Below are 24,332 nucleotides of genomic sequence, written 5' to 3'. Positions count from 1 at the left end.
GGGGAAGCTGACGGGGGACCACAGCCCAGCGCAGGGTGGGTGGATTGTGGGGGGACCACAGCCCAGCGCAGGGTGGGTGGATTGTGGGGGGACCACAGCCCAGCGCAGGGTGGGTGGGAAGTGGGGTTCTCTCTCACTGTAGCAAGCACAGGAGGCCGGGCCAGGCCACGCAGACTTGCCAGGGTCTGGAGCGTTGGAGGGTGTGATGCCGGTCCGAGCCTGGGAGCCGTGGCCTCTCTCCTTTCTCTCTTTTCTTGGGAGATCGATGCCACCCTGTGCTGTGGGCCTCTGTAATCTCAGGGGTCGCCCCTGCCCTGAACAAGCTGCTATTAAAAGCACACACTGTCCTCCAAGGGACTCGGGACAAGGTGCCGCTTAGGGAAGACAGAGGGTTCAGAGTCACAGTTGTGGGCGGCCTGGAGGTGCTAGGTCATGCGCTGCACCCGCTGTCTGGGTGGCCCCTGTCTTATGGGGAGAGGACACCATTTATATGAGCAGGCCAGCCTCAGTGGTGTAGTGGTGTCCCCTAGAAACGCATACCCTGTCACACAGTGCACAGAGGCAGGTGAGGGGCTTGACCTCAAGTTCCAGGGCAAGCAGTGTCCTCTGGCTTCCTGTCCTTGCCTGCTTTGTGTTCTGCTCACGCCGTCCCCTTGCTGGGGTCCATAGCCAGCTGGGGTGTGACGAGGACACATGTAAGATTGTGCGTATGGCCTGTGGGCACAGGAGAAGCTGGCTGTGGTGTGTTTAGCTGACGGCAGGACCACGGATGGCTTTTTCCAGTGTAGGGAACTCGGAAGAAGAGAGTATAGATGCTTAGAACGAACCTGAGTCTAGAGAAGCAACAAGACCCTGGGCCCGGCCTCCTCTGTCCCGCTGTCTGGCAAGAGGCCCCTCATGTGGCCACCTCTGCATTCTGTCCCATGCCTCTGAGGTCCAGCTGTCCACACGGCCTTCAGTTCTCCTGGTTAACCTGAGACCACCATGACACTGGGTCCCCAACCTGGCCCTGTTGCTAAATGGACTTGATTTGGAAGGCAGTGCTTGGTGGGTAAGGAAGGAGAGACACACAGAGGGAGGAGGAGGGAGGGAGCAAGGGAGGAGAGGAGGGAGGGGAGAGGGAGAGGGACAGAGAGAACTGCTCCAGCAGGCCAAATTGAAATCAGAATTGAACACTGGGAGAAAGAGGCCACAGCACCTTATAGCCTAATCCCCGAGAAAGATTAAAGATGTTTTTGGCCGCATACTGTATTGATTTGTCCTCTGAAGTATAAGTCACCTGGGAGGTGGGGGGAGGCTTGTAGGGGAGGGAGATGGAGTGGGGAGGGCTGGGCTTCTCTTGTTCACAGGCTGGGAAGGCTCGACATGGGCTGTGAGCCTGTCAGGCCTCTCTGCCTCGGACATGGCTCTGCGTCCTTCAGAGGAGCGTGGTTTTGGCCATTTCAAAGATAAAGAGACAGACCAGAGAGGGTAAGTGGCCTTCCCTAGGCCACACAGCCAGACTGAAGGTTCTGGGACAGGAGCTTTGTTCTGTGGTGGAGACTGTTGTTGGAGCCCCTGCCTGTGCTGGTCACATCCCACACCACCCCCACCCCTGCCCCAACCATTACAAATACTTTCTCGCAGTGTGGACGTGTATGTAGATACTGGCGAAGAGTACCTAGACCCAGCTCGCTCTGAGGAGGCGTGGGAAGGCCTGAAGGCTCCGAGAGCGGCCACCCAGAGGTGGTGACACTCGGGGGAGGTGTAGGCTTCATCTTTGGGCTCAGGAAGGCCATGCCTGTGTTTGGGGGCCAGTCCGGCTACTATGTTAGGAGGTTCCCTCAGGGGTAGGGGGAGACAGGAGGGACTGTTTCGGCTTCAGCTTAGGGTGTCTGCATATTTTTGGCTTGAGCTGCTTCTGGACACCCCTCCCCCACTGGCTGCCTACTCCTTGGGGGTGTAGCCTGAGGCCTAGCCTGCTGTGCTCTTCTCGGAGAATTCAGGAAGAGGAGGCCCTGCCTCCCAAGCCCAGAACCCCCACAGGTGGCCCTGAGCCTCAGACCCAGCCGGTGGTCTCCCTCTCAGTGTCTGGGGCCTGATACTGCCCTCAGACCACAGTGAGGCGCCCTGCTGAGTGGCAAGGCTCACCAGGCCCCAGCTGGTGTCTTTGCCAGGCTGGGGATTGGCAAGGTGTTGGCATTAATGTGACTGCTAGTGATGGCCAGGTCAACCCCGTGTGACGAAGATGAGCCCCCACGCTTGCACAGTCCGCCTCGGGGACTTTGTCTGTCTGCTCTGATTTCTCTGATGCTCTGGCCTGTGGGAGGGTGCTGACACCTCTCAGGTCGGTGAGTCGCTAGGGCTAGATGTCGTGAGGCATTGGTGTGTGTGTGTGTGTGTGTACATGCGTGCATGCTGCCACTTTCCCTGGCTCTCTCCGCCAGTCTCTGAGAGTGTACCCAGACCGCAGTAGGAAGACAGTCAGGCTTTCTGTCCTGCCCTGATTTGCTGCCTTCTGTCCTCCACAGGAAGCCACGTACACATTCTGAGGGACGTACCTGAAGATGTTTTAGGGTAAAAAGAATTGGGCTCTAATCCATGTGTGCAGCCTTGAACTTGGGGCCCTGGCTCCCTCTTTAACCTAACGGGAATGGGAGTAGAGAGCACATGCCCAGCCCCCACCCCCAATGCTGTGAGGTCCGAGTTAGGCTGAGTTCTAGACCCGGCTGTGGGGTGCTGCTCTAAGCCTTGGCGTCTTTGCTTCTGTGAAGGTGCTGGGGCAGGGGACCTCTGGACCCCCATGGTTGCGTTCTCAGTCTTCCTTGGCTTCCCGTCTCCCCTCAGTGATTGGATGCCAGGTCCCATGGTGACCCTTGTCCCCAGACCCCATTCCCCCAGCACCCTCCCATCCTTTCCACAGGCCTTTAAACCCCAGTTTACATCCATCTTTTTCCTCTGAAAAGCATGTTGGAATGGAGAGGGTCCCTGGTAGCTGTTTCTGGTTGTCCAAGAACAGCTAAAGCTTCAGGTCTGTCAGATTAATGGCCTTCTCCCTTGTCTGATAGCCTCTCTGGCTGCTCCCTCCGTGGCCCCTGCACTGGGGCTGGGGATAAGCCAGCACCTTGTTCCCAGGGAGGAGCTTGCAGCCAGTTTTTCACCAGGCTTCCGTGGGGCCCTGTTCCAGGCCCGGCACCGTGCAGCGTGCCGCCAGCTGTGCTCCGCCACCACCCCGTCTGTGTACACGTGCGAGACCCTAGTCACACCCCTCCCCAGACCTTTCAGTCCTTTGTGTGTGGGACCAGCAAGGGGCCAGGTGTCTTCCTCCACGCGTTCACGTGTGGATACTGAGGCCATTTCTGCCTTGTTCCGTGCAGTCCAGACTTCCCTTTCAGAGTGCATGAGTGTGGACAGACTCTGCCGCCCCGGCCAGCTCCTCCGCCAGCCTGCCTGTCTTCTGAGACTCCCTGAGAGCCACCCCAACACACATTCGTTTCCAGACACGGGTCATTGGCAGTTGTAATGGAAACATCTCGGTGCCAGGCCTAACTTTAGCCCTGGTATAAGCCGTGTGTGTGTGTGTGTGTGTGTGTGTGTGTTTAGGGAGGGAGGGACAGGGAGAAAGAGAGGAAAGGAGTCAGGCAAGAGGCTCACTGGGACACACTGGTCACCAGCGCCACTGTAGGCTCAGTGAGGTGAGGATAGGGCTGAGAGTGCTAGGGAGAGACAGTGTTGGCTTCTCTGGCTGTGTGCACCACACACACACACAAATGCACACACGCACCCTCCCACATATACCACTCACATAACACATATACATACACACCATATACCTTCATATCCCCCAATACACACACACACACCACACACAAAATCACACATACACAGATTCATACACACATATACCACACACATACTCTCACACAATACACACACACCCAGATATACACACATCCATACACACCTTACAAACACATATACTACACACACACCACACACACTTAGTCACACATGCAGAGACTCACACACACATATACCACATGTATACTCTCACACAATACACATACATACACACCCACACACACCACAATACATGCCATATACACCCACATTCACCTATACATACACACACCACACACACATACTCACACGCACAATTCATGCACACAGTCACACATACACACATGCATGCACACACACACAGTCACAGTCACACATACTCACATCTACATTCACACATGCACAGGCTCGCACACACATATCACATACATATACCACACACACCCATACTCACATACACAACCCCACACTCACCCACCATATACATATATGTGTGTGTGTTTGTGTGTATAATGTATACATGGATGTATACACATACACACACACGTTTTTCAAGAGGTGAGGGTTTGGACCCAGGGCTTCGGGTAGCAAGAAGAGAAGATCCGGTTATGGTCTAGTTGTGAGCTCACACATCCCTGGGTTCTAGGGCTGAGGTCATTGAGCCAGCCCACAAGTCAGCACCTTGGAGAGCGGCGCGCTGGCCGTGCAGGGCGGCTGTAGGCGTCTTCCTGATCTAGGCAGGCTGTAGGCGCTGAGCCAGCCAAGCCTCTGTGAACGCAGCCCCTTCCCCTCTGCTTTGGTACCGATTTCTTTCTTATCCAAACACATTTATTCCTGGACACTGCTGTGACCAGGCAGGTCCCGCTCAGCTAGGAAGCTGACATGAAAGGGTTGAAGCACTTGTCTCCAGCAGTCAGCATGCACGGCAGGGTGTGTGTGTGTGTGCGTGTGTATGTGTGTCTGTGTGCGTGTGTGTACATGTGTGTGTGTGCATGTGTGTGCGCACGTGTGTACGTGTGCGTACACGTGTGTGTGCGTGTGCGCACACATATGTTTGTGTACGTGTGTGTACGTGTGTGTGTACATGTGTGCGTGTGTACGTGTGTATGTTTGTGTGTGTGCGTGTGTGTGCGTGCACGTGTGTGTTTGTGTGTGTACGTGTGTGTGTGTGTGCGCGTGCGTGTGTGTGCGTGTGCGTGTGCGTGTGTGTGTGTGTGTGTGTGTTTGTGTGTGTGCTGTGTTTGCAGGATGGGGAGGCCAGGCCAGGTCAGGAAAGAGCTTCCTTTCCTTTGGGAGACCTAGGATAGGGCCTGGCCCAGAGGGTGTCCTGGAGGGATCTGTTTTTGTTGCCTTCAGAAGGCTGTGTCCCTCCCAGAAGCAGGGCAGAGGGCAGGTGGATCAGGCACCCGGGCAGAGTGCGTGGTGACTCCCCCCAACCCCCCACCCCTGTGAGTGGGCTGTGGGTTCCTTTGGGCTCCTGGTTCCTCTGAAGTTCAGGTAATTCTATTTTTGAGTGGTTGTTGGGAAAATGATAAAGACAGGCCAGCTAGCCTCCAGGACACCCGTGAGGTTTGGAGGGCAGAGACTCTTCTGGGCACGCCCACCCATGGTGAGCACTTGCCCTCCTAGACTGGGGTTTCTCCTGCTCCTGGGTCTCTACCTTCGTGGACTCACAAGTGCTACATCTGGCTCTATTTTGCTGTAGACCCAGTGATCATGTGGCTATTCTATGCAAATTCTATGCAAATCTTTAACGAGCCAGAAGGAAGCTAACGATGCCTTGGGACCCAAGGGAAGCCTTGGGTGTAGGAAGCAGGAAGGCAAGGAGAGAAGCAGGGGAGAGGAAGGAAGGGGGTAGGAGGGGACCAGGAGGGCTCGGGAAGGCCCGGAGGCCCTTGCCATTTCAGAGAACTGTCCTGCCCGGCCCCAGGTCAGATTTAGGAACATGGGGAGAGGGGCAGGATGAGTTACTAGCTACCTAGAAGATGGGGGAGGGAGAGGAGGAAGGGGAGGAGGGAGAGGAGGAAGGGAAGGAGGGAGAGGAGGAAGGGGAGGAGGGAGGATCTGAGTCACAGTGCCAGAGGCAGCCAGGCAGGATCTGGCTCACAGGTGGCCTCAGTTTCCTCTCTGTGAAATGCGCACGATACCCAGGATGTGATCTGGTTGGGAGGGGCCTGAGAGGCAGCAGAGGATAAATGTTAGCTTGTTTGAGGAGAGTCTTGTGGTTGTGAAGAGGGGAGAGGGAGGAGGCAGAAGACAGTGAAGGGGTAGGGAACACAGGAGGAGTGGGGGAAGGGCTGGCCATGGGGGAGGCCTTTCAGGACTGCTGTCCAGTTATAGTCTAGGTGCCAGCCAGGGATCTGAGCTTGCTTGTTCTTTAGTGTCTAGCTGTGCTTCAGCGGAGCTGTGGTGGCAAGGCTCTTGGTGGGTAGGGAACAGTAAGAGGGAACTGGGGTGTCCTCCAAAGGGGACTCTGGACTTGGGGAGGAGAGTGACCACAGCGGCTGGAGAGGGGGAGGGGCCGATTGGCCAGGAGAGCGGTGTAGTTGGGGCGTGGCTAGCCAGCTGGGTCTGCCCGGGATGCTGTCTGAGCTCCTGAGGTCCTGGTGAGGACCTGGTTCACACTGGTCAGCCGGGGCAAACTGAAGGCCTTCTGTGGACTCTGGCTTAGATCATAAAGGGGTCCCATCCTGCTCTTGGTCGTCTTAGAGACATGGCTGATTATCACCACTTGGGAAAGTCTTCCCCCAATCCCCAACCCCGCATCATACCTTGTGTTGGTCTGACAACAGCGAAGTCCCACGCCAAGCCAGAAGAGGTAGTGGATCTAACACACACTGCCCAGCACCAGCAAGATGGGCATCTAGGCAGGACCCCCGCCCGCCATCTGGACTGAGGCTTGAAGGGTCCTCCCTCCCTGCCAGGCATGTCTCCCCCACCCCCCATTTTCCCCTCAGGGCTGGTGGCTCTGTTTGGAACTCCAGGCCTTCTTTTAATGGCAGCAGGGTCTGGGGCAATTTGGGTGGATCAGTTCCTGACCTGGTCTATCCATGCTTTTGTTAACAGGAGCCCCAGGCAGCTGGGTTTCCTGGTTCCATCCACCCCAAACCGGATCAAGCTGGCTTCTGCTGCTTTAGGCCTATGTCAACCTCACTGCCACCCACCAAGGCTATCTAGGGTCCCCTTCCGGGGCATGGGTCAACAGCTCCATTTTGTGCCAGGAAGCTAACAGGGAGAGGACGGCGGGGTCCGCCACAGGCCCCTGACTCTACCGGTCAGCCCAGCCGCCGCTGCCCTTCTCCAGCCTGGCTTGTAGAGAGGGTGGGGCTGGCTGGAGGGCCCTGGAGGACTTCCCTACCCGTGGCTGGTGTGATAGGCTCAGGGGCTGAGCCGCCTGCAGCGAGACATGCTTGGGCTGCCTGTGTAATTACATCTCAACATTTCATTTTGCTTGGCAGTTCCCACTTCCCCGGGATGTGGGCTTCTAAATATTTCATCCCTGTCTGCCGCGGCTCTCCCCACTCAGGCCGGACCACTAACTGCCCGCTGCTCTCTCCTGCCTGAATGCTGCTCTGTAGGGGTGGGGTGGAGCTGGCCGGGGCACCCTGGGACTCTCCCCACCCAGGAATCTCCAGCACCCATCTTCTGGACGGCAGCTGGAAATTAAGATGCATTGAGCCTGTGTTAATTTTACTCCCCGTATCTGCTGGGACCTGGGGGGTCAGGGGAGAGGAAGACACAGCCCTTGGGGACTCTCACAGAGGCAAGCAGAGTGCAGGGCAGCACAGCGCGCAGGTTTGCTGGGTTCGAGCATCAGACACCGTCCTGTGAGCCTTACCTGGGGTTGCTTGCTCAATTTTGTTTGTTTTGAGATAAGAGTTGCATCATACAGGTCTGGTTGGCTTTGAATTCAAGGTGATTCTCCTGCCTCAGCCTCCTGATTGCTAGGATTATACCACACTCACCTATATGGTCCATTCTTATACTTTGTGATGGACAGAATCCCGGGAGGTTTACCTTGTCCAGACTTAAGAAGTAGCAGCTGTGGACTTGAACCCTGTCTCTCCCAGGCTTAGCCCTCTCCCTGAGGCTGACAAGATACACAGCACAAAGTGGGGCAGCCAGAGCCATTAGAGAGAGCAGAGGGGCAGGACTGGGCAGTGCCAAGGTTTGGAAGGAGGAGGCGGGATCAGACCCGAGGCTTCTTGGGTCAGGCTGACAGGAAGGGCTGTTTCTTGCTTCAGGACCAGGATGGCAAAGCCTTGAGGCAGCAGTGGTAGCATGGTTTGGAGGAACTGGTCCTGGCTAAAACACTGGGTGGCGGGGGTGCAGAAGGCCCTGTGTTTGGCTGGCCCTGTGTCTGCTTGTTTCTGGGGCAGAGGCAGACAGGAGTGGAGAGAGGCACTGAGGTCTTTTCTGCATGTGGCATACTTGGGTGTGGTTGATGGAAACCACAACCACAAGTGTATGTGCGTGTGCGTGTGTGTGTGCTGGTTGCTGGTGCCGGCATCACCTCAGACAGCTGTAGCCTAGGAAACAGTCTGGCCCTTTTATCCACAGGTAGACCAGTGGGCTGGTCAGCAGGCCTGGACTGTAGTTAGCAGCTATGAGTGTGGGGGTTTGGGGGAACCCTGGCTCTGTTGCGGTGAATCTGGGGAACGTGTGTGTTTCCTCCACCAACAGACAGGCTACCGAGGGAGAGGATACGGGGTCGCACAGGGGCCCCACTAATTTCTTGCTGATATCCTGTCCTTTTAGCCCCCGCCTTGCCACCTGCCTCCAGCAATTGCCATTTCTCTATATTTCTGGCTTTCTTGCTTTCGAAGGTGTTTTGCCTAAATGCATTTGTGCTAAGATATTAGGGCAATCGCTCTGTGGATTTCCTCTCAAGAGCCCAGCCTCATGGCTAATGAAACTCTACTAGCCAAGGACAGCAGGGCGTGCACTGAGGCGCTCGTGTTCTCCCTCACCTTGGCACTTGGCCTGGCCCAGGGTAGATATGCATCAGTTTTACTGTGGGTGACTTGGCTGTCAGTTGGCTGCAGTGGGCGGCTGAGATGGGACCAGGGCCATCGATGGCCTCTTGGTTTCCTGCGTCACAGAGGCCCACTGCTTTCTAATATCTGAATTCCTTTCTGCCTCACTGTGCATACCTAACCCCACAGAGATGGGGCTTGGGGCCAAGAGAGGGGACAGTGGGGACTGAAGACTTTGCTTTAGTTCCCGGGGCACTGTGTGGCAGTCCAGCCTTGCTCCCAGCTAAGGGTAAAGCTGCCAGCAAAAGGAAAGGCTGGGGTCTGTGAGTGTGTGCGCAGGTCCAGAGAGCTGCTGTGACCCCCAGCCCCCAGGTTCCAGAAGACCCTGCCGGGTTTGGGGTTGCATGGCACCTGTTATGAGACGGGCCCACCAGGGTCAGTGATCATGCGTGGAGAGGAGCATGGGAGACCTAGGGAAGCTTTTGAGGAGTGAGCTGTAGCCTTGTAGGGGACAGGGCATAGCTCGTGTTAGCAGGCTTATTGCCTGACTGGCTAGGGACATGTGTGTCTGTGTGGTTTATGTGACAGCTTGCTGTCTGTGTACGCGTTTGCCGTGTGTATGTGAGACTAGGGCTCTGTGTTGAAGTCATTATAGGCACAACTATGTGGCCTGGTGGGCTCAGTCTGTCTCCTGTGGTGTGCACAGCTGTGTGGTGTGTTGCGGCTGGCACAGAGGTGATGTCTGGGATGCCTGCACTTGTGTTGCTGTTTGGTTCCTGCAGGAGCTTGCATAGCTGTGGACCCAGCAAGGGGTAGCTGCTTAGGGCGGTGTGGGGCCCTGTGCAGGCCCTTGTGGCAGCAGCTTTTCTTCAGGGTGGGAGAGCTGTGGGCATGCCTCTGTTGGGGGGGTTCCTGGAGTGTGAGAGCATGAGCACTGTGTTGAGCACACGTGTGTATGTGCGTGTATGTGTGCGTGCGCGTGCGTGTGCGTGTGTGTGTGTGTGTGTGTGTGTGCGCGCGCGTGTATGTGTGCATGTATGTGTGCATGTGCTGGTTGCTGGTGCCGGCATCACCTCAGACAGCTGTAGCCCAGGAAAAAGGCCCTGTGCCTCCGAGCTGCCCCGCACCAAGTTTCCGAGGATAGCTTTTGCAGAGCCCAGACCCTGCTCTGCAGAGCTGAGGACACAAGAACTCTTGGGTTCTGATACAGCTGAGCAGTGATCTCCATCTCAGCTTTGTCTCCCCAAGTGACCCTTCCAGCCAAGGCTCTGCCGGCTGTCAGGGCAGTGGCTGCAGCCACAGCACCAGACCCTCACAGATGCTCTCAGACTCCACTAGCCTACCAGGGGGAGTTTAAGCCCTTGCCCGTTTCACGGAGGGCAGGTCAGAGAGGTTTAGTAACCTGTTCAAAACTGTACAGGAAGGCGGCGGCGGCGGCAGCGGCAGCAGGCTCAGCTCACCCGTGTTCACCTCTTGTTGTTTCTTTGTGACAAGTGGACATGAACACAGGGAATGTGGGAAAACGAGGGTCCACTGGAACCTGACTGGTCTATTCCCAGGTGACCCGCTGCCCACCAGGAACTCAAGTCGCTTGCAACAAGGAGGAGGATGGTGCCGTGCTCCTGTGTGGCCTAGCTGTCTCACCCTGAACTTTGGGACAGGCTAGTGGCACATCATCTTGCTGTCCTGTTACTGTTCACGCGCCGAGTTCACGCTCCCCAGTGCTTGCTGTAAGGGTACAGAGCTGGGCAGAGCTGAAGACAGGGTTGAAGGATGGCCCCGGGCATGTGGAGAACTCATGCACAGACTGTTCCCGGCACGGAGTGGACATCAGGCACCACAGGTGCCCAGAGCCTGTGCAAGGATATGGGGGTTCTCTTCAGGCCCTGCGGGCGTGGACACCCCTGAGAGGCCACGTGCAGGCGGGATTCCTCCGAAGCCTCTGTCGCCTATGCTCGCCAGTGTCCCTTTGCACTCCTGTCCCGCGTGTGTCTAGCAAACATGGGCGGCTGCCTGTCTTCAGTGGGTCCCTGGGGAGGAAGAATGCAGCAAGGGAAGGGGTGATGGGTAATGAAGGATGCTTGGCCAGGTGGTTCGGGGTTCTCCTGGCTGGGCACGACCTGCCCAAAGGCCTATTGTGGGGCAGATGGGACGCCCGCTGCAAACCTGATCAGGCAACGTACACGTCACACGTGTTGGTATGTGTGTGCATCTACAGTGCGGGCACACTGGGTTAGTAGGATAAGGCAGGTTGCGCTGGGCCTAGTGAGGAGGAAGTTGGGGGCAGGAACAGGCAGAGTGTGGCAGAAGCCAGGCCTGAGTGAGCTGTAGCGTGGCCAGACCTACCTGGAGCGCTGGGTAGTGTTGGGCCTGGAGGTAGGGGTGGGGGAAGCGAGCCTGGCTCTTCCCACCTCACCCCTAGCTCATCTAAGAGCATCCTCAGGGGAAGATGAGATTGCCTCGGGGGATCTGGAAGTGGTCGCCACCCCAAACTTCACATCAGAGCTCAATCAGTTAGGCCTTGCTCCCCTGCAGAGCCTGGTCAGCTGCCCACCCACTAGAGGGCTACTTCCGGCTCCTTTCCAGGGGGCGGGCTTGGGGCTGGGCTTGCTGACAGCAGGGCTCAGAAAAGGAGGGGAAAAGAAAGTGGTGTGTGTGTGTGTGTGTGTGTGCACGCGCGCGCGTGCATGCGTGTGTGTGCGTGCATGTGTGTGTGTGTGTGTGTGTGCGTGTGTGTGCGTGCGTGAGTGAGAGAGAGCCCGCCCCGCCTGCCCTGCTTCCTGCAGGGAGCCTAGCATGGCCTGGGGGACCCCTCCCGCGCTTTCCTCTCTGCAGTCTGCCATATTCTGTAGCAATATAGGTTTTTTCCACTTGACTTCCTAGGGTTTGTCTTTTCATTATTTTTTTCTCTGTTTTTACATTTAAAAGCATTTTTTCAGAAAAGGAAAAAAAAACAAGAAGGAGGAGAAGAGCCCACGGGCTGCTACTTGGGTTGTGAGAAATTGAGGTGGAGCCTCTGAGGCTGGGGAGGAGCCTGAGAAAGAGGGAGGAGTCTGAGTAGGTGTGGGAGGAGTCTGAGCAGGTGGGGAGGAGCCTGAACAGGTAGGGAGGAGCCTGAGCAGGTGGAGGGGGAGGTGGGACCCCAGCACTAGTCATTCAGAGGACACCAGGCTTGTCCCTGCTACTATGTGTCCCAGGTAAGGCAAAGCGTCTCCCTGGCCTCAGACCCTCTCTGCTGGTGTAGACTGGGTCTCAGGAGTGCCCTGGGACGCATGTAATCAGAGGTATCTCTGGTGAGAGGCTGTGGCACCTGACTCTGGCCAGCACAGAGGGGCCCTGGCTTGCAGCTGGCACAGGGCAGTTGAGTTCCGAACAGCGATCTGGCAGCTAGGTTCCCGGTGGGAGGCTGGGCAGGTCTGTGTATGATCTCTAAAGCGGGCCCAGGCGGGCTTGCTGGGCTTGGGAGCCTTAGCTTCCTCCATCCAGTCCCTGGGCCCACGTCTGCCCGGAGCTGGGGATTGGTTATTTCTTGCGTGTCTGCCAGCTCCATTGCACCGAAACCCAGTGTGGACAAGAGGTTCTTGGTGCAGTCCACAGAGAGGCTGAGGGTACGGGGAGAAGGCAGTGCCCCGGGGAGGGTAAGAGTGCGGACCACAGGGGTCGGGGTAGGGGCAGGGGCTGGACGCAGGAACCCTGTAGCAGCATGGTTTGTGACTATGTGCACATGCGTGCGTGCGCATGTGTCCAAGGGAAGGCCGTGTGATTGTGCACATATAGTCTGGTATGCACGCTCCTGAGCGTGTGCACACACATGTGTAATCTCTACCCACTCCACAGAGGTGGGTGAGAGTTCAGTAGTGGGAACCCTTCCTCTCCTTTCTAGGGCAGCCATGGAGGGGAGGGCTTCAGGAGCGAGGGCTTGGTCTGATGGAGGCTCTGGCCTCACTTTCCCTGGCCTTGCTAGGCTGTTTGCCAGCTCTGAACCTCAGTTTCCATGCCTGTCAGGAGGGGGTATTCGTATTTGCCCTGGGGTTAGTATGCGGACTCAGGCAGGCCAGGCCTGGCCAGTGCCATCACAGGGTGGGTGCTGTGCCCCAGGGACCACCCCAGCCCTCTCTGGCTATGACAGGGAACTATGCCAGTTCCAGGTGCCATGTCCCTCAAAAGAGACCCTGTCCCCACCCACAACCCCTCAACTGCCTGCCATGTTGACTGTGGGCAGTGAAGTCATGATGCCGTGGGCACTTGCTTTCTCGTCATGTAGTCACAGCGAAGTCCGTGCCTAGGCGTGTCCACACGCTTGTTCTCAGACACCCCATCTCCAGAGCCACCCCTGCCCCTCCACCCCCCTCTACACACACTATGAGCCAACAGGTGGCCCCACAGCCTGCTCAGCCCCTCGCCCAGTTCTCTTTGCCCACTCCATCTTTGAGAACCTCAGTTTCCCCATCTGTCTATTGGGAATGGGGTGTGCGGGTCCTCCGAGGGGTGGCTTTGTGTGGCCTGTGTCAGGGTCACGATCAGCTTATGTAGGACACATGAACATCACACCTCCAAGGCCGCACACCACACTTAGTCCCTGTGACTAACGTCCCCTCCCTGAGACGCTGCCACCTGTCTTCAGCGCCCTGAAGTGAAGCGTGCAGAACACAGCAGGACAGCGCGCTGGCCCAGGAGCGTGACTTAACCTAACACCCTCTCCCTGTGGGAGAGCAACCCACTCCTTCCTTCCCGCTTCCCTCCTTGAGCCAGGTGGCCCGTCCCTGTCCCCACCGCCTGGGCCAGCCTCTTCCTCTTGTCCATCTGCCTTCCCAGATGGGGACGAAGACGTGTCGCCATTGGCCCATTTTCTGACTGGAGAGAGACCATATGGCAGGAGCTGAGCGCTGCCACCATTAGAATGCTGCCGAGCAGTGAGGGCAACGCGCCATCCCGGGCGCTGTCTGGGGCCCGGGGCTGGCAGGGGCGAGGCCCTGACCAGAGACCCCAAGCCGTGAGTCCTCGGAGGTCCTGCTCTGTTTCATGTTTGGGATTTGCTAGGTATCCTCCCGTGCATCCCCGTGTGTGTGTGTGTGTGTGTGTGTGTGTGTATGGTGTCTATATGTGTGTATGTTGTGTGTCTATATGTATTGTGTGTTGTGTATGTGTTTCATGTTGTGTGTGTGAGGTATGTGTGGTGTATATGGTGTGTGTGTTTGTGTGTGTATGTTTGTGTGTGGTATATGTGTGAGATGTGTGTGTATGTTATCTGTGTGTTGTGTGTATGAGGTGTGTGTGGATATGGTTTCCATATGTGTGTATGTTGTGTGTCTATATGTATTGTGTGTTGTATATGTTTCGTGTTGTGTGTGTGAGGTGTGTGTGGTGTATGTGGTGTGTATGTTTGTGTGTGTGTGGTGTGTGAGAAATTTGTGTGTGGTATGTATAAGGTGTGTGTGCATGTGGTGTCTGTATGTGTTGTGTGGTGTTTGAGGTGTGTGTGTGTATGTTGTGTGTGTGTATGTTGTGTGTGTGTGTATGTTGTGTGTGTGGGGGGGGCGGTATGGGTGTGTATATACATGTGTGCCCTTGCTGACAGAGCCACCCTCAGTGAGCGCCTCTGCCCACGTGGATGTCTCCCCATCTGGCGAGCACCTACTGCCCTCTCACACTCACTGTGTCCTCTCCTGAGGACGCTTCCTGGAGCTGCCCGCTCCTGCCCTGCAGTGGGATTCCTGTCCAGCACACGCTGTGAGCACTGCAGAGCAGAGGTGGCCAGTGCCCGTGAGCACTGCATCTATGTACGGAGGTCAGGTAGAAGCCCCGGGGGACACAGGACAGCAGCTATGGAATTGGCCACGACCTAAGAGAGGCCCGGGCCTAGGGGAGGACGTCCTTTTGAGCGGCACCTATAGGAGGACAGAGACCCAGGGGAGGAGCGCAAGTGGGCTATGAATATATGTACAGGGCAGAGTTCTCCCTGTGCTCACCTGAGAGACGGCTCTGGCTTCAAATGCTCCCTGGTGTCTGCTGCCCGGGATGCATCCTGGGACACCGAGTTCACCCTGGCCTGCCCCAGCAGCCACACGGGTGACCCCACCCCAGGACCTTTGCTGTGCAGAGTCGGGGACGACGGGAGCCCTGGGAGGTGTGTGGACCTGGGTGTGGGGACATCAGCTACCAGGATGGCCATGCTCGGATTTAATCCTTCAGAGAACCTCTGAGGTGATCCTGATAAAAATAGCCAGGGCTTCCAGGGACTGCGAGCACCAGGCAGCGCGTGTGTTCACAGATTCCACGAGACGCCAGTGAACTAGGTCGCCCTCTTGTCTCCACTTTATAAATGTGACATTTGAGACACGGAGTGCTGGTATGACCGCCCCGAGGTTACCCAGCAATAACTGGTAAAAACGAGATTTCAAATGGGCAGCGTGGCTCTCACTGGCCTCAGTTGGGGAAACCGAGGCACAGCGCTGTATTGCATCTGGTCTTCTGTATTCAGGCTGCGGCTGGTGTTTGTGATTCTGGTGTGACACACTGGGGGGGTCAAGTGAGAGAGACCCCGTCACAGCCTCCTGGGTTGTGTCAGGGAGGAGGGACGCTCGGGCCTGTGGCTTGGGCTGATCTCGGGCCGGGCCTCTCCACAGGAGGCGTGTGCATTGCCCAGTCGGTGAAGATTCCACGGGAACCCAAGACCGGGGAGTTTGACAAGATCATCAAACGCCTCCTGGAGACATCCAATGCCAGGGCTGTCATCATCTTTGCCAATGAGGATGACATCAGGTAGGGTGGCCATGACAGACAGGCGCGCCCAGGCGCGTCCCACTGGATGCCTTCCTTCTAGGGAGATGGGGAGGGGCAAGGGGTGAATTAGAGTGGAGGGATTCCCAGGCTAGACCCAGCTACTATAACAGGGCTCCTTCACCCCTCTGCTTTCCTATATCCCTCCTGCCAGCCGTGGACACTGGAGGGGAAAGGCTGCTGTCTCATGGACGTAAGGATGGCATGCTACCCATGCTACCCATCTAATCCTACCCGCTGGGGGGTAGCCTTGCCAAGTTTCATAATCCCTCCAAGGCTCCTCGCTGTTTAACGGTGTTTGAGGACCAGGTGTAGGAAGGTGCTCAGAGCCGCAGAGCAGGACCTGGCGGGAGCGATGCCCAGGGCTGTAGGCCACAGCTCACGCCTCATCTCCGCTTTTGGTGAGCTCAGGACACAGGGCTTGGGCGCACTCTCACTGTGGAGGCTGGCTCTTTCCTGGACCGTGGAGACTCTGCACGGGGGTCACAGGTCACAAGCTCAAGGGCTCTCTACGGAGCCCCCTGCCGAGTCCCCCGCTTCCCTCCTTTCTCCTTACTTCTCACTTGACCCTCCAGGAACCCAAGTGTCAGGTCCCCGAGGTTTCCCCTTTGAGAGAGAAGTCCACATCTGAGCAGAACTGGGCTGCTGGGACTGTTCACAGAATGCCAGTCCCCTGCCTCAGCGACTCCTTGCTGGTGACCTCTAAGGCCAATGCTGGCCCCTCTTCGCTCTTTTAACCCTTTCCCACATTCTACCCTGGCGTCCCGAGTCAAGTTGCAGCAACACAGAGAGGCCTTAGGGGCTCACTGCGGGGACGGAGGAGAAAGGAGCCACTCAGGCGGGGGTGGGGGGGTGTTCCAAGCAGACACAGCCCTATGGAGGCCCTCGGAGATGCACAGAGACAGTATGAACCTCCTGAAGGCTCGAAGCTCTCCCAGGTGCTGCCGCCAGAGCGCCCCATGCCCTCAGGGAAATGGCTGCTAGTGGCTTCTCTGAGCTATCCCCCTGCCTTCTCTCTCACACCCCTAGAGACAGGCCACAACCAGCCGTGCATCTCACTTTGGGCCCACGGCTCCTGAGGGTCCCCCGTTCAGATAAGCCTCCCGTTGGGAGGGAGGGTGAAGGTCCAGGCCTTTGTCCCTAGGCACGGGGCTGGATGGGGCTGCCCTGAGCCACACAGGCAGCCTGGCAGGAGGCAGGCTCTTTCTGGAAACGCACTGTGTTTTCAGAAGCAGACCGAGGTATAAATAAACGCAGGTGACCGGCTGAGTGTGGGATGAGATCCCGGCTCCTCTTGGCTGCTCAGATGCAGGAAGCATTAGCAGGATCGAGGCTGTGGTCCAATATGCCGGCCTCAGGTACCATTAGTGGTGGCCCAAGGTGGGTGGTGGCCCGCTGAGGGGCCAGGAGTCGGCAGAGAGACGAGGGTGGGGGCCCAGGGTGACCACAGGCTGGCTCGGAAGCGGGTCCTGGGGCTCGGGGAAGGTAGTTTCTCTCCAGACGTTTAGTCACTGCCTCCCCTAGGCTGCTGACAGCCTAGGTCAGCACCCTTGGGACCACGGACTCTGTTCTTCACCAAGGAAGAACAGGAATGGTCCCTGGTGTCTCCGTCTCCCACCCAAGTTTCTGACTCTTCTAAGTCCTAGTTCCTCTCCACGGGAGTGGGGTCGTAAGAGCTGGTCTTGAAGGCCATCTGCTCTGTGGGGTGCCATGTGGGCCCCTCGGAGCCCCCCTTCCCCCCCCTGCTCTGGAGCAGCTGAGGAAGGGCCTGACTTCTGGAGTAGGAGTGAGGGAGATGGGTGGGTACCCTGCGGGCGTCCATGTGGTGATGGCTTTGGTGTGGGGTGTCCTGGTACCTGGAGAACACATCTCTGAGAGGACACGGGTTGGCCTCTGGAAACCAAGAGGGACAGATATGGATTTAAGGAGACATGGTGGTCTTTGCAGAGGCAGACAGTTGCCCATGACAGCGGGCCTGGATGAGAGAGGTCACTGTAGACGTGTAGCCAGTGGGGGTTACACGGTGGGGGGGGGGGGCTACAGGCCTGGAGTACTGGCAGAGGCAATTATAGGCTTGTGAGTCGGGGGGAGGGATTCAGATATAGCCTGGGGATGGATGTGGGCTGGGAGGGGGACGGGTGTGTATGGGGCTATCATCTGTGGCTGGGTGCAGGGGTAGCCCCGAGTTCTGGACTGAAGAATAGGGGCGGAGGGTCCAGATACAGCGTGGGGCATAGGCGCGGAGGCTGGGGCAGCTGGGTGGCCAGCCGTACACATCCGGACAGGGTTGCTGTGTCCCCACAGGAGGGTGCTGGAGGCAGCGCGCAGGGCCAACCAGACTGGCCACTTCTTCTGGATGGGTTCCGATAGCTGGGGCTCCAAGAGCGCCCCCGTGCTGCGCCTCGAGGAAGTGGCTGAGGGCGCAGTCACCATTCTCCCCAAGAGGATGTCCGTGCGAGGTAGGCCCGGCAGGTGGCGGCCACGCCCCTCCCCCACCGCCCCTCGAGGTTTACGGCCCACTTCCGCCTTCTGTTCGCTGCCCTGTGTGCCCCTTCGTTTGTGTACGGCCTCCAGCATGCAGAGGCCTGCAGCACACAGAACTAGGGTGTAGACCTGGAATTGCCCCCGGCTTTGTAGCTGCTTTGGATTCTGGGATGCGTGAAGCCCCGTGTCATAAAAGTGTCTCCTACCGGTCCGACCTCACCCCTCTCCTATCTGGGATCTCTCCTTGTCCTGGAGAGAGCCCGATGAGGCTACAGAGAGAGGGGGGGAGGGAGGCCAACAGGACAGCGTGTTGTTGGGGTGCGGCCAGCTCAGGGCCAACAGCAAGGGTTGGACCTCCCTGCTCTGTCCCGCCTCACAGTCATCTTGGGTGGGAATAAACCTCTCCGGTCAGAGGCTTTCAGGGTGCGAGGTGTGATGCCGATGTCCTGGTGATGGCCGGGCTCTGCAGCCCTGGCAGCCTCACGGAGGGAGCCCTCGGGCTCCTGGGCCTTCCTGTGGCCTGGGTTCTAAGCCACCGATGAGTTGACAGGGAGGAGCTCAGGAGCCAGCCCTCATCCCATCACCTCCGAAGGTCACACGGGTGTCCTCTCTTCCCCTTGATGCCCAGCCAGCAGGCAGTGGAAAATTCCATTCCACCTCAGCCATGCCGAGCCAGGAGGAGCTCGGAAACGACCCTAGCGGCTGGCTGACCGTGCGGTGCGGCGGCAGATGTCGCCCCTGCCAGCCAGGGTCCTCATTTTTGTCTTCCCTGCCACACGCCATTGAGTCACCCATCCTATAGCATTGGCATAAAGGATACTTTCTCTCTCTCTCTCAATATATGGGTTTCTAAAATATTTTTTAAAAGATATATTTATTCTATATGAGTACACTGTTGCTGTCTTCAGACACACCAGAAGAGGGCGTCAGATCTCATCACAGATGGTTGTGAGCCACCATGTGGTTGCTGGGAATTGAACTCAGGACCTCTGGAAGAGCAGATGGTGCTCTTAACCGCAGAGCCATCTCTCCAGACCCTAGGATACTGGTTCTCATCTGTTTTTTGTTGTTGTTGTTTTGTTGTTTTTTGTTTTGATTTGGTATTGAGACAGAGTCTCACTAAGTAGCCCTGGTTGTCCAGGAACTTACTATGTAGACCAGGCTAGCCTTGAATTTACAGAGATCCACCCGCCTCTACCTCCCTAGTGCTGGGATTAAAGGCGTGGCCATCATACCTGGCCACTGGTTCTCCTCTGGAGATACGATTGGTTGGTTGTCTTGGTTGTCGTAGTAAGTGTGTGAAGTCCTGAGAGTCTGTTGCGTGCAGGCCAGGGATACTATTCAGCATCCCATAATAGTCACCACAACAAAGAGTTACCCAGCTCTGCCATAGGCCAGACTTCATCTCCTCTGCTAAGCCGGTGTCTCTACAGCCTAGACAGTTTGCTAGCTTCCAACCATCGGGGCCCAGCATGAGAGCTTCAGAGGGTCTCTGGGCAGGGAGAAGGCGCTAGCTATGCCATTAGTGCCAGCCCGGGGCAGGGCTGCCTGCGTCGGGGAGCCGGGCAGAGCGCGGAGGACAGGCGGTATTGCCTGCAATGGAGGTGCTCGGTTCTAAGGGAGCAAAGTAGGTCGTGGTCTTGTTTGCTCTGAGACTCCTTGCCATTCTGGTCCCTGAGCCAAGGTGTCTCTGTCAAGCAGGCTGTGACCCTAAATTTTATGTGCTCCCCTGGGACCTAGCCCAGGTCTATTTATTTTTCATGGCGTAAAATGATACCACGTTCTGTTTCTTTTAACTGCCTGGGCCCAGGTCAGAGGATGCCCCTTCCCTTCCTGGCCCTGATCTCTCCATCTTTGGGCACGTGTGGGGAGGCCAGGAGAGGAGGCTCTGACATTCTCACTTCCTGCCAGGGTTCGACCGATACTTCTCCAGCCGCACGCTTGACAACAACAGGCGCAACATCTGGTTTGCCGAGTTCTGGGAGGACAACTTCCATTGCAAGTTGAGCCGCCACGCGCTCAAGAAGGGAAGCCACATCAAGAAGTGCACCAGTGAGCATGCGCCTGTGGCGGAGCCTGTGGAAGGCGGTGCTTGCGGAATGTGGGGTCTGGGAGGTGGGGCCTGCAGGAGGTGGGACTGAGGGGGTGGGGCCTGTGGGAGATGGGACTGAGGGGGTGGGGCCTGTAGGAGGTGGGACTGAGGGGGTGGGGCCTGTAGGAGATGGGACTAAGGGTTGGGGCCTACAGGAGGTGGGGCCTGTGGGGAGGGGCCATGGGAGGGGTTAGTCTTGGGTGAGTGGGGCCTGTGGGGAGGCAGAGACTGCAGAAGATAGGGTCTGTGAAGGTGAGGACCCGTGGGAGGCAGAGCCTGCAGAAGAAGGTGGGACTCGGGGTACAGGCATTGCCTGTTGGCAGTGGGGCCAGGTGTTAGGCCCCTGAACTCCAGCCAGTTCTGGCCACAGCCCTCCCACCAACTCTGGAAGAGCCAGGAGTCTAGCCAGAGGGACTGACACTACCCTCACGGTCGTGAACGTGCAATGCAATGGACTTGGTCTGAGAGTGGAGTCTGTAGGGCTGAAGGGACAGGGCTGCAGTAGCGGGGGGTGGGGTGGGGGGGAAGGGGGGTGCGGCCCACAGTGGACCTGGGAGGACAGAGCCGGAGGAGGAAGCGGCTCTGGCTGCTCATCAGAGGAGCTGTCCAGTTCTGACTTGCCTTGGGTGGGGGCGGCGGTCACCGTGCTACACTGAGCCTGCGGGGATGGTGCCCACTCCTGATTGAACATCGTCCCTTAAGCCATCGGGGCTTCCTCCGGGCCCTGGGCTGGCTCGGACTGTCTGGGCCCGTTCTCATGGACGATGAAGAACAAAAGAGTCTGAATCCTCCCGGAGTTTTTATTCTGATGGAAAGAAGATGATAAACAAGATAAATAAATCATGGGATGTGTCAGAGGGAGATGCGCACTAGAAACAGAACCCATGAACAGGAGTGAGGGCGTGCTGGAAGGGGGAGGGGCAGTAGCCCTTCCCAGCCATGGGGTGCGCTGTGGGGGAAACTGAGCTCCCGGAAGGAGGAGCCAGTGCGGGGAGCTCTGAGACAGGGTCTTTGCCCTACAGGTGCCAGGGGCTAAGGCCTGAGCTCGGGCCCCTGGGGTCGCAGCCTGGCACTTGATTCAAATGTGCTGAGTGCTCTGGGTCACCTGCTCTGCAGCAGAGTCCACTCTGTGCCGCCGGACTCTAGTGCTCTATCCATGTGGCACCTCTCAGGGTGTGTGTGTGTGTAAGACTTCCGTCCTGTGTTTTCTGGAGTAGCTTGGGCACAGTGGGGCTGGAGACACGCCTCAAGGAGTCGCTGGGGGATTGAGGGTCCCTAGGGTAGGCCCAGGAGAATGGGGGTCTGGGAGAGAGGAACATCGCCACCCCTCGGTGGCTACAGCCCACGTGACTAGCAGACACTGGCCAGTGGGGTCCTTGGGGTCTGGGCTGCAGACTATGTATGTGAGTGTGTCGAGGGGCAGCGTGCGTAGCTGTGTGTGTGTGTGAGGGGTGGGCCTGAGCGGGGCTGTGTGGGGGCCTCACATGGAGGCTCGTGTGTCCGCCATGAGCCTGTTTCTCGTGCTCCTCCAGGTTAGGTTTTACCCTCCCAATTCGAGCAGGCCCTACAATTCAAGTGTAAGAGAGGCCATGGAGATTCAGAGAGGCTAGGGAACACGTTAAAGGCTGCACAGCACCTGCCAGGTGACAATCACAGTAGCCGTACAAGCAGTAGAGGCCTGTGGTACAGGCCTTCAGGGCTGGGGAGATGGCTCAGCGGGTAAGAAAGAGCATTTGTTGTTCTTGCCAAAGACTCAAGGTCAGCTCCAAGCACCGCAGAGCAGCTCACAGGTATTTGCAACTCCAGTTTCGGGGCTCTGATGCCCTCTTCTGGTTTCCAGGAGCACTGCGTGTGCATGGTACACAGACACACACACACACACACACACAGGCACACACAGGCACATGGCTCACATAACACAAAGCCAGGCATGGCTTGCACTTGTTGTCCCTGGGATGGAGAGATGGGCAGGGAGACAGATGGACCCTGGGGCTCACTGCACAACTGGCCTAGCCCACTGCAGCTCCAGACCAGTGAGAAGCCCTGTCACAGACGAAAGGTAAAAGGTACCCGTGGGACGGCACAGAGGTTGTCCTGTGACCTCTGCGCACACATGCTCATGTGTGCACCTCCCCGCAAACACGCACCCACATACACACACATACACAGAAGTACAGACATGCCTAGTAATGGAGGGTGAGCCATGTATCTTGTCCCCGCCCTGCGGGCTCACTGTGTCCCTGTGGGGGTGACACATTGTCTGAACACCCCGATCATGGCTTACCAGAGCTGGTTCCCAGGGTGGGTGGGAGAGACTGGAAGTGGGGTGAGAGGAAGCGTTGGGGTGTCCTGCTCTAGTGTCTAGGTGAGGGCCAGCTCTCTGGAGTCATCTCCTGTCACAGGCTCAGCTCAGGCTCTTGCTCCAGGCTGGCCGGACCTCTGAGGCCTTTGAAAGTGGGATCCCAGAACTGGCTCTCTGTTGCAGCAGGCAGAGGCCGTCTCAGAGCGTAGATAGAGCCGTGCAGGGCGTCCGGGCCAGCCGTGGCCCCCTGGCCTCTGTTTCCTCCTCTGAGAAGCTGGGTCGATGTGAGCTGTCCCCGGGGGTCTCAGGAGGAAGTGAGGTCACTAATGAAGTCGCTTTCTGAACTGAGAAGGGGAAGCTGTCCAGCCTGGCTGTACATTAGAGCCACCTGGGGAGTGCTTAGGGTCTCCATCATGGATGAGAGGCCCATCATGGGTGGCCTTGGCCTTTTAAAGTTCCCTTGGTGACTTTAATGGGAACTTGGAGTGGGGCATTGAATCTGAGGTTTAGTCCACAGGTAATAAACTGGGGAAAGCCACAGAGTTCTCACACTGGCTCTGCCAGGGCATCTGGTACCTGACCACAAAAGCTTTTATCTTACTTACAGGGGCTCTTGTAACTTGGGTTGGTCTTTGAGTCTTGATGTAGTGGAGGCTGACCTTGAACTCCTGACCCTCCTGCCTCCACCTCTCAAGTGCTAGGATTATAGCTTTGCACCACCAGGTCTGGCTTGCTATTTGTTTGTTTGTTTGTTTGTTTGTTTGAGGCTACGAGTCTCACTCTATAGCCCAGGCTGGACTCACACTTGCAGCAATCCTCCTGCATCAGCCACCTTACTGCTGATGCAGTAACCAGCATGCTAGGGGTTGCTAAGAGTCCTGAAGGACTTGTTCCTCAACTCCCAGCGGGCACCTGGGACTGTCACTGGGGGATGGGGGGGTGGAGAGGGTGAGTCGTTGGCTTAGGCACAAGGGGAAGGGCAGGGTGGCATGGGGGGCAGCACCGAATGGAAGACCCTGCCCATCCCCTCGTGGGGACGAAGCATGAGCAATGGAGACGGTCTGAGGGTCCCGGGTGCTGAGGGGGCTGTGGGTGTGGAGAGAATTCAGGGTCTAAATAGTCAAACAGTCTGATGTCTCAGTATTGATTTGCCTGCTGTAGAAGGCGGAGAAAGGGCTGTGCCATCCAAGGGTGGGTGGTGTAGACTGTCTCAGGGCTAGCACCCATTTTGCAGAAGAGAAAACTGAGGCCACTCTCAAGCATCACAGCGCCCAAGTTGGCAGGATGCAGCTTGCCTCCGAGAATCCCGGCCCCAGAGGTGAAGCAGGAGCCCTGTCTCCCCTCCTGCCCCCATCTCCCTCTTCCCCTTCCTTCCTCTAAGCCTGGGGCATCGTCCAGTTTTATCTGGTGCAGGCAGCCAGAAGCGGGGCAGGAGTTGTGTCCCCCTGCCCTGGAGCCTGGATCCTAGCACTGTCTATCACCAGCACTGCTCCTCTCCTGGAAGTGGAGCCTCTGCCTGTCTGGGCTCCATGGCCCTGCCCACCCTGCCCCGGGTCTCACGGGGAACATGGACCACTCTTGCGGTGTCCAGTCTATGTCCTTCCCGTCCTGGCCGACGCGGGCAATGAGCAAGAGGCGGCAGGAGGGCGCTTAGCCCCAAGGCTTAGGGGCGCGTCCTTGTGGCTTGGAGTGGGTGTGGGGGCAGGGGGGAGACAGGTTTGTTTGGGATAAGATGGAGAAGAGGCAGTGGCGAGAAGGCCTCCCTGAGGACCGTGGAGCTCGGTCCTGGGTATCTGGAGGACAGAGAGAAGCAGCCCTCATTCCCTGGGCGTCTGACAGTGGTGGGGGCCACGCGGGGGGGGGGGTGGGCTCAGAGGTC

The 24,332-nt window shown here is 57.5% G+C and overlaps 1 protein-coding gene across 1 annotated transcript in view; it reads left to right on the top strand.

Moving 5' to 3' along the window:
• The window catches only part of Grm4 (glutamate metabotropic receptor 4), an 87,277-nt gene that overhangs the window by 42,229 nt on the left and 20,716 nt on the right, over positions 1-24,332 (top strand). The window contains exons 4-6 of the mRNA XM_052164226.1: positions 15,422-15,557; positions 17,880-18,034; positions 19,971-20,111. Coding sequence (XP_052020186.1) covers positions 15,422-15,557; positions 17,880-18,034; positions 19,971-20,111 — 432 coding nt within the window. The remainder of the gene's footprint in view (positions 1-15,421; positions 15,558-17,879; positions 18,035-19,970; positions 20,112-24,332) is intronic.

Source organism: Apodemus sylvaticus, chromosome 19 (genome assembly GCF_947179515.1).
Source record: "Apodemus sylvaticus chromosome 19, mApoSyl1.1, whole genome shotgun sequence".
NCBI classification, from domain to species: Eukaryota; Metazoa; Chordata; class Mammalia; order Rodentia; family Muridae; genus Apodemus; species Apodemus sylvaticus.
Note: the sequence above shows the minus strand (reverse complement) of the source record. Positions and strands in the feature narration are given on the sequence as shown.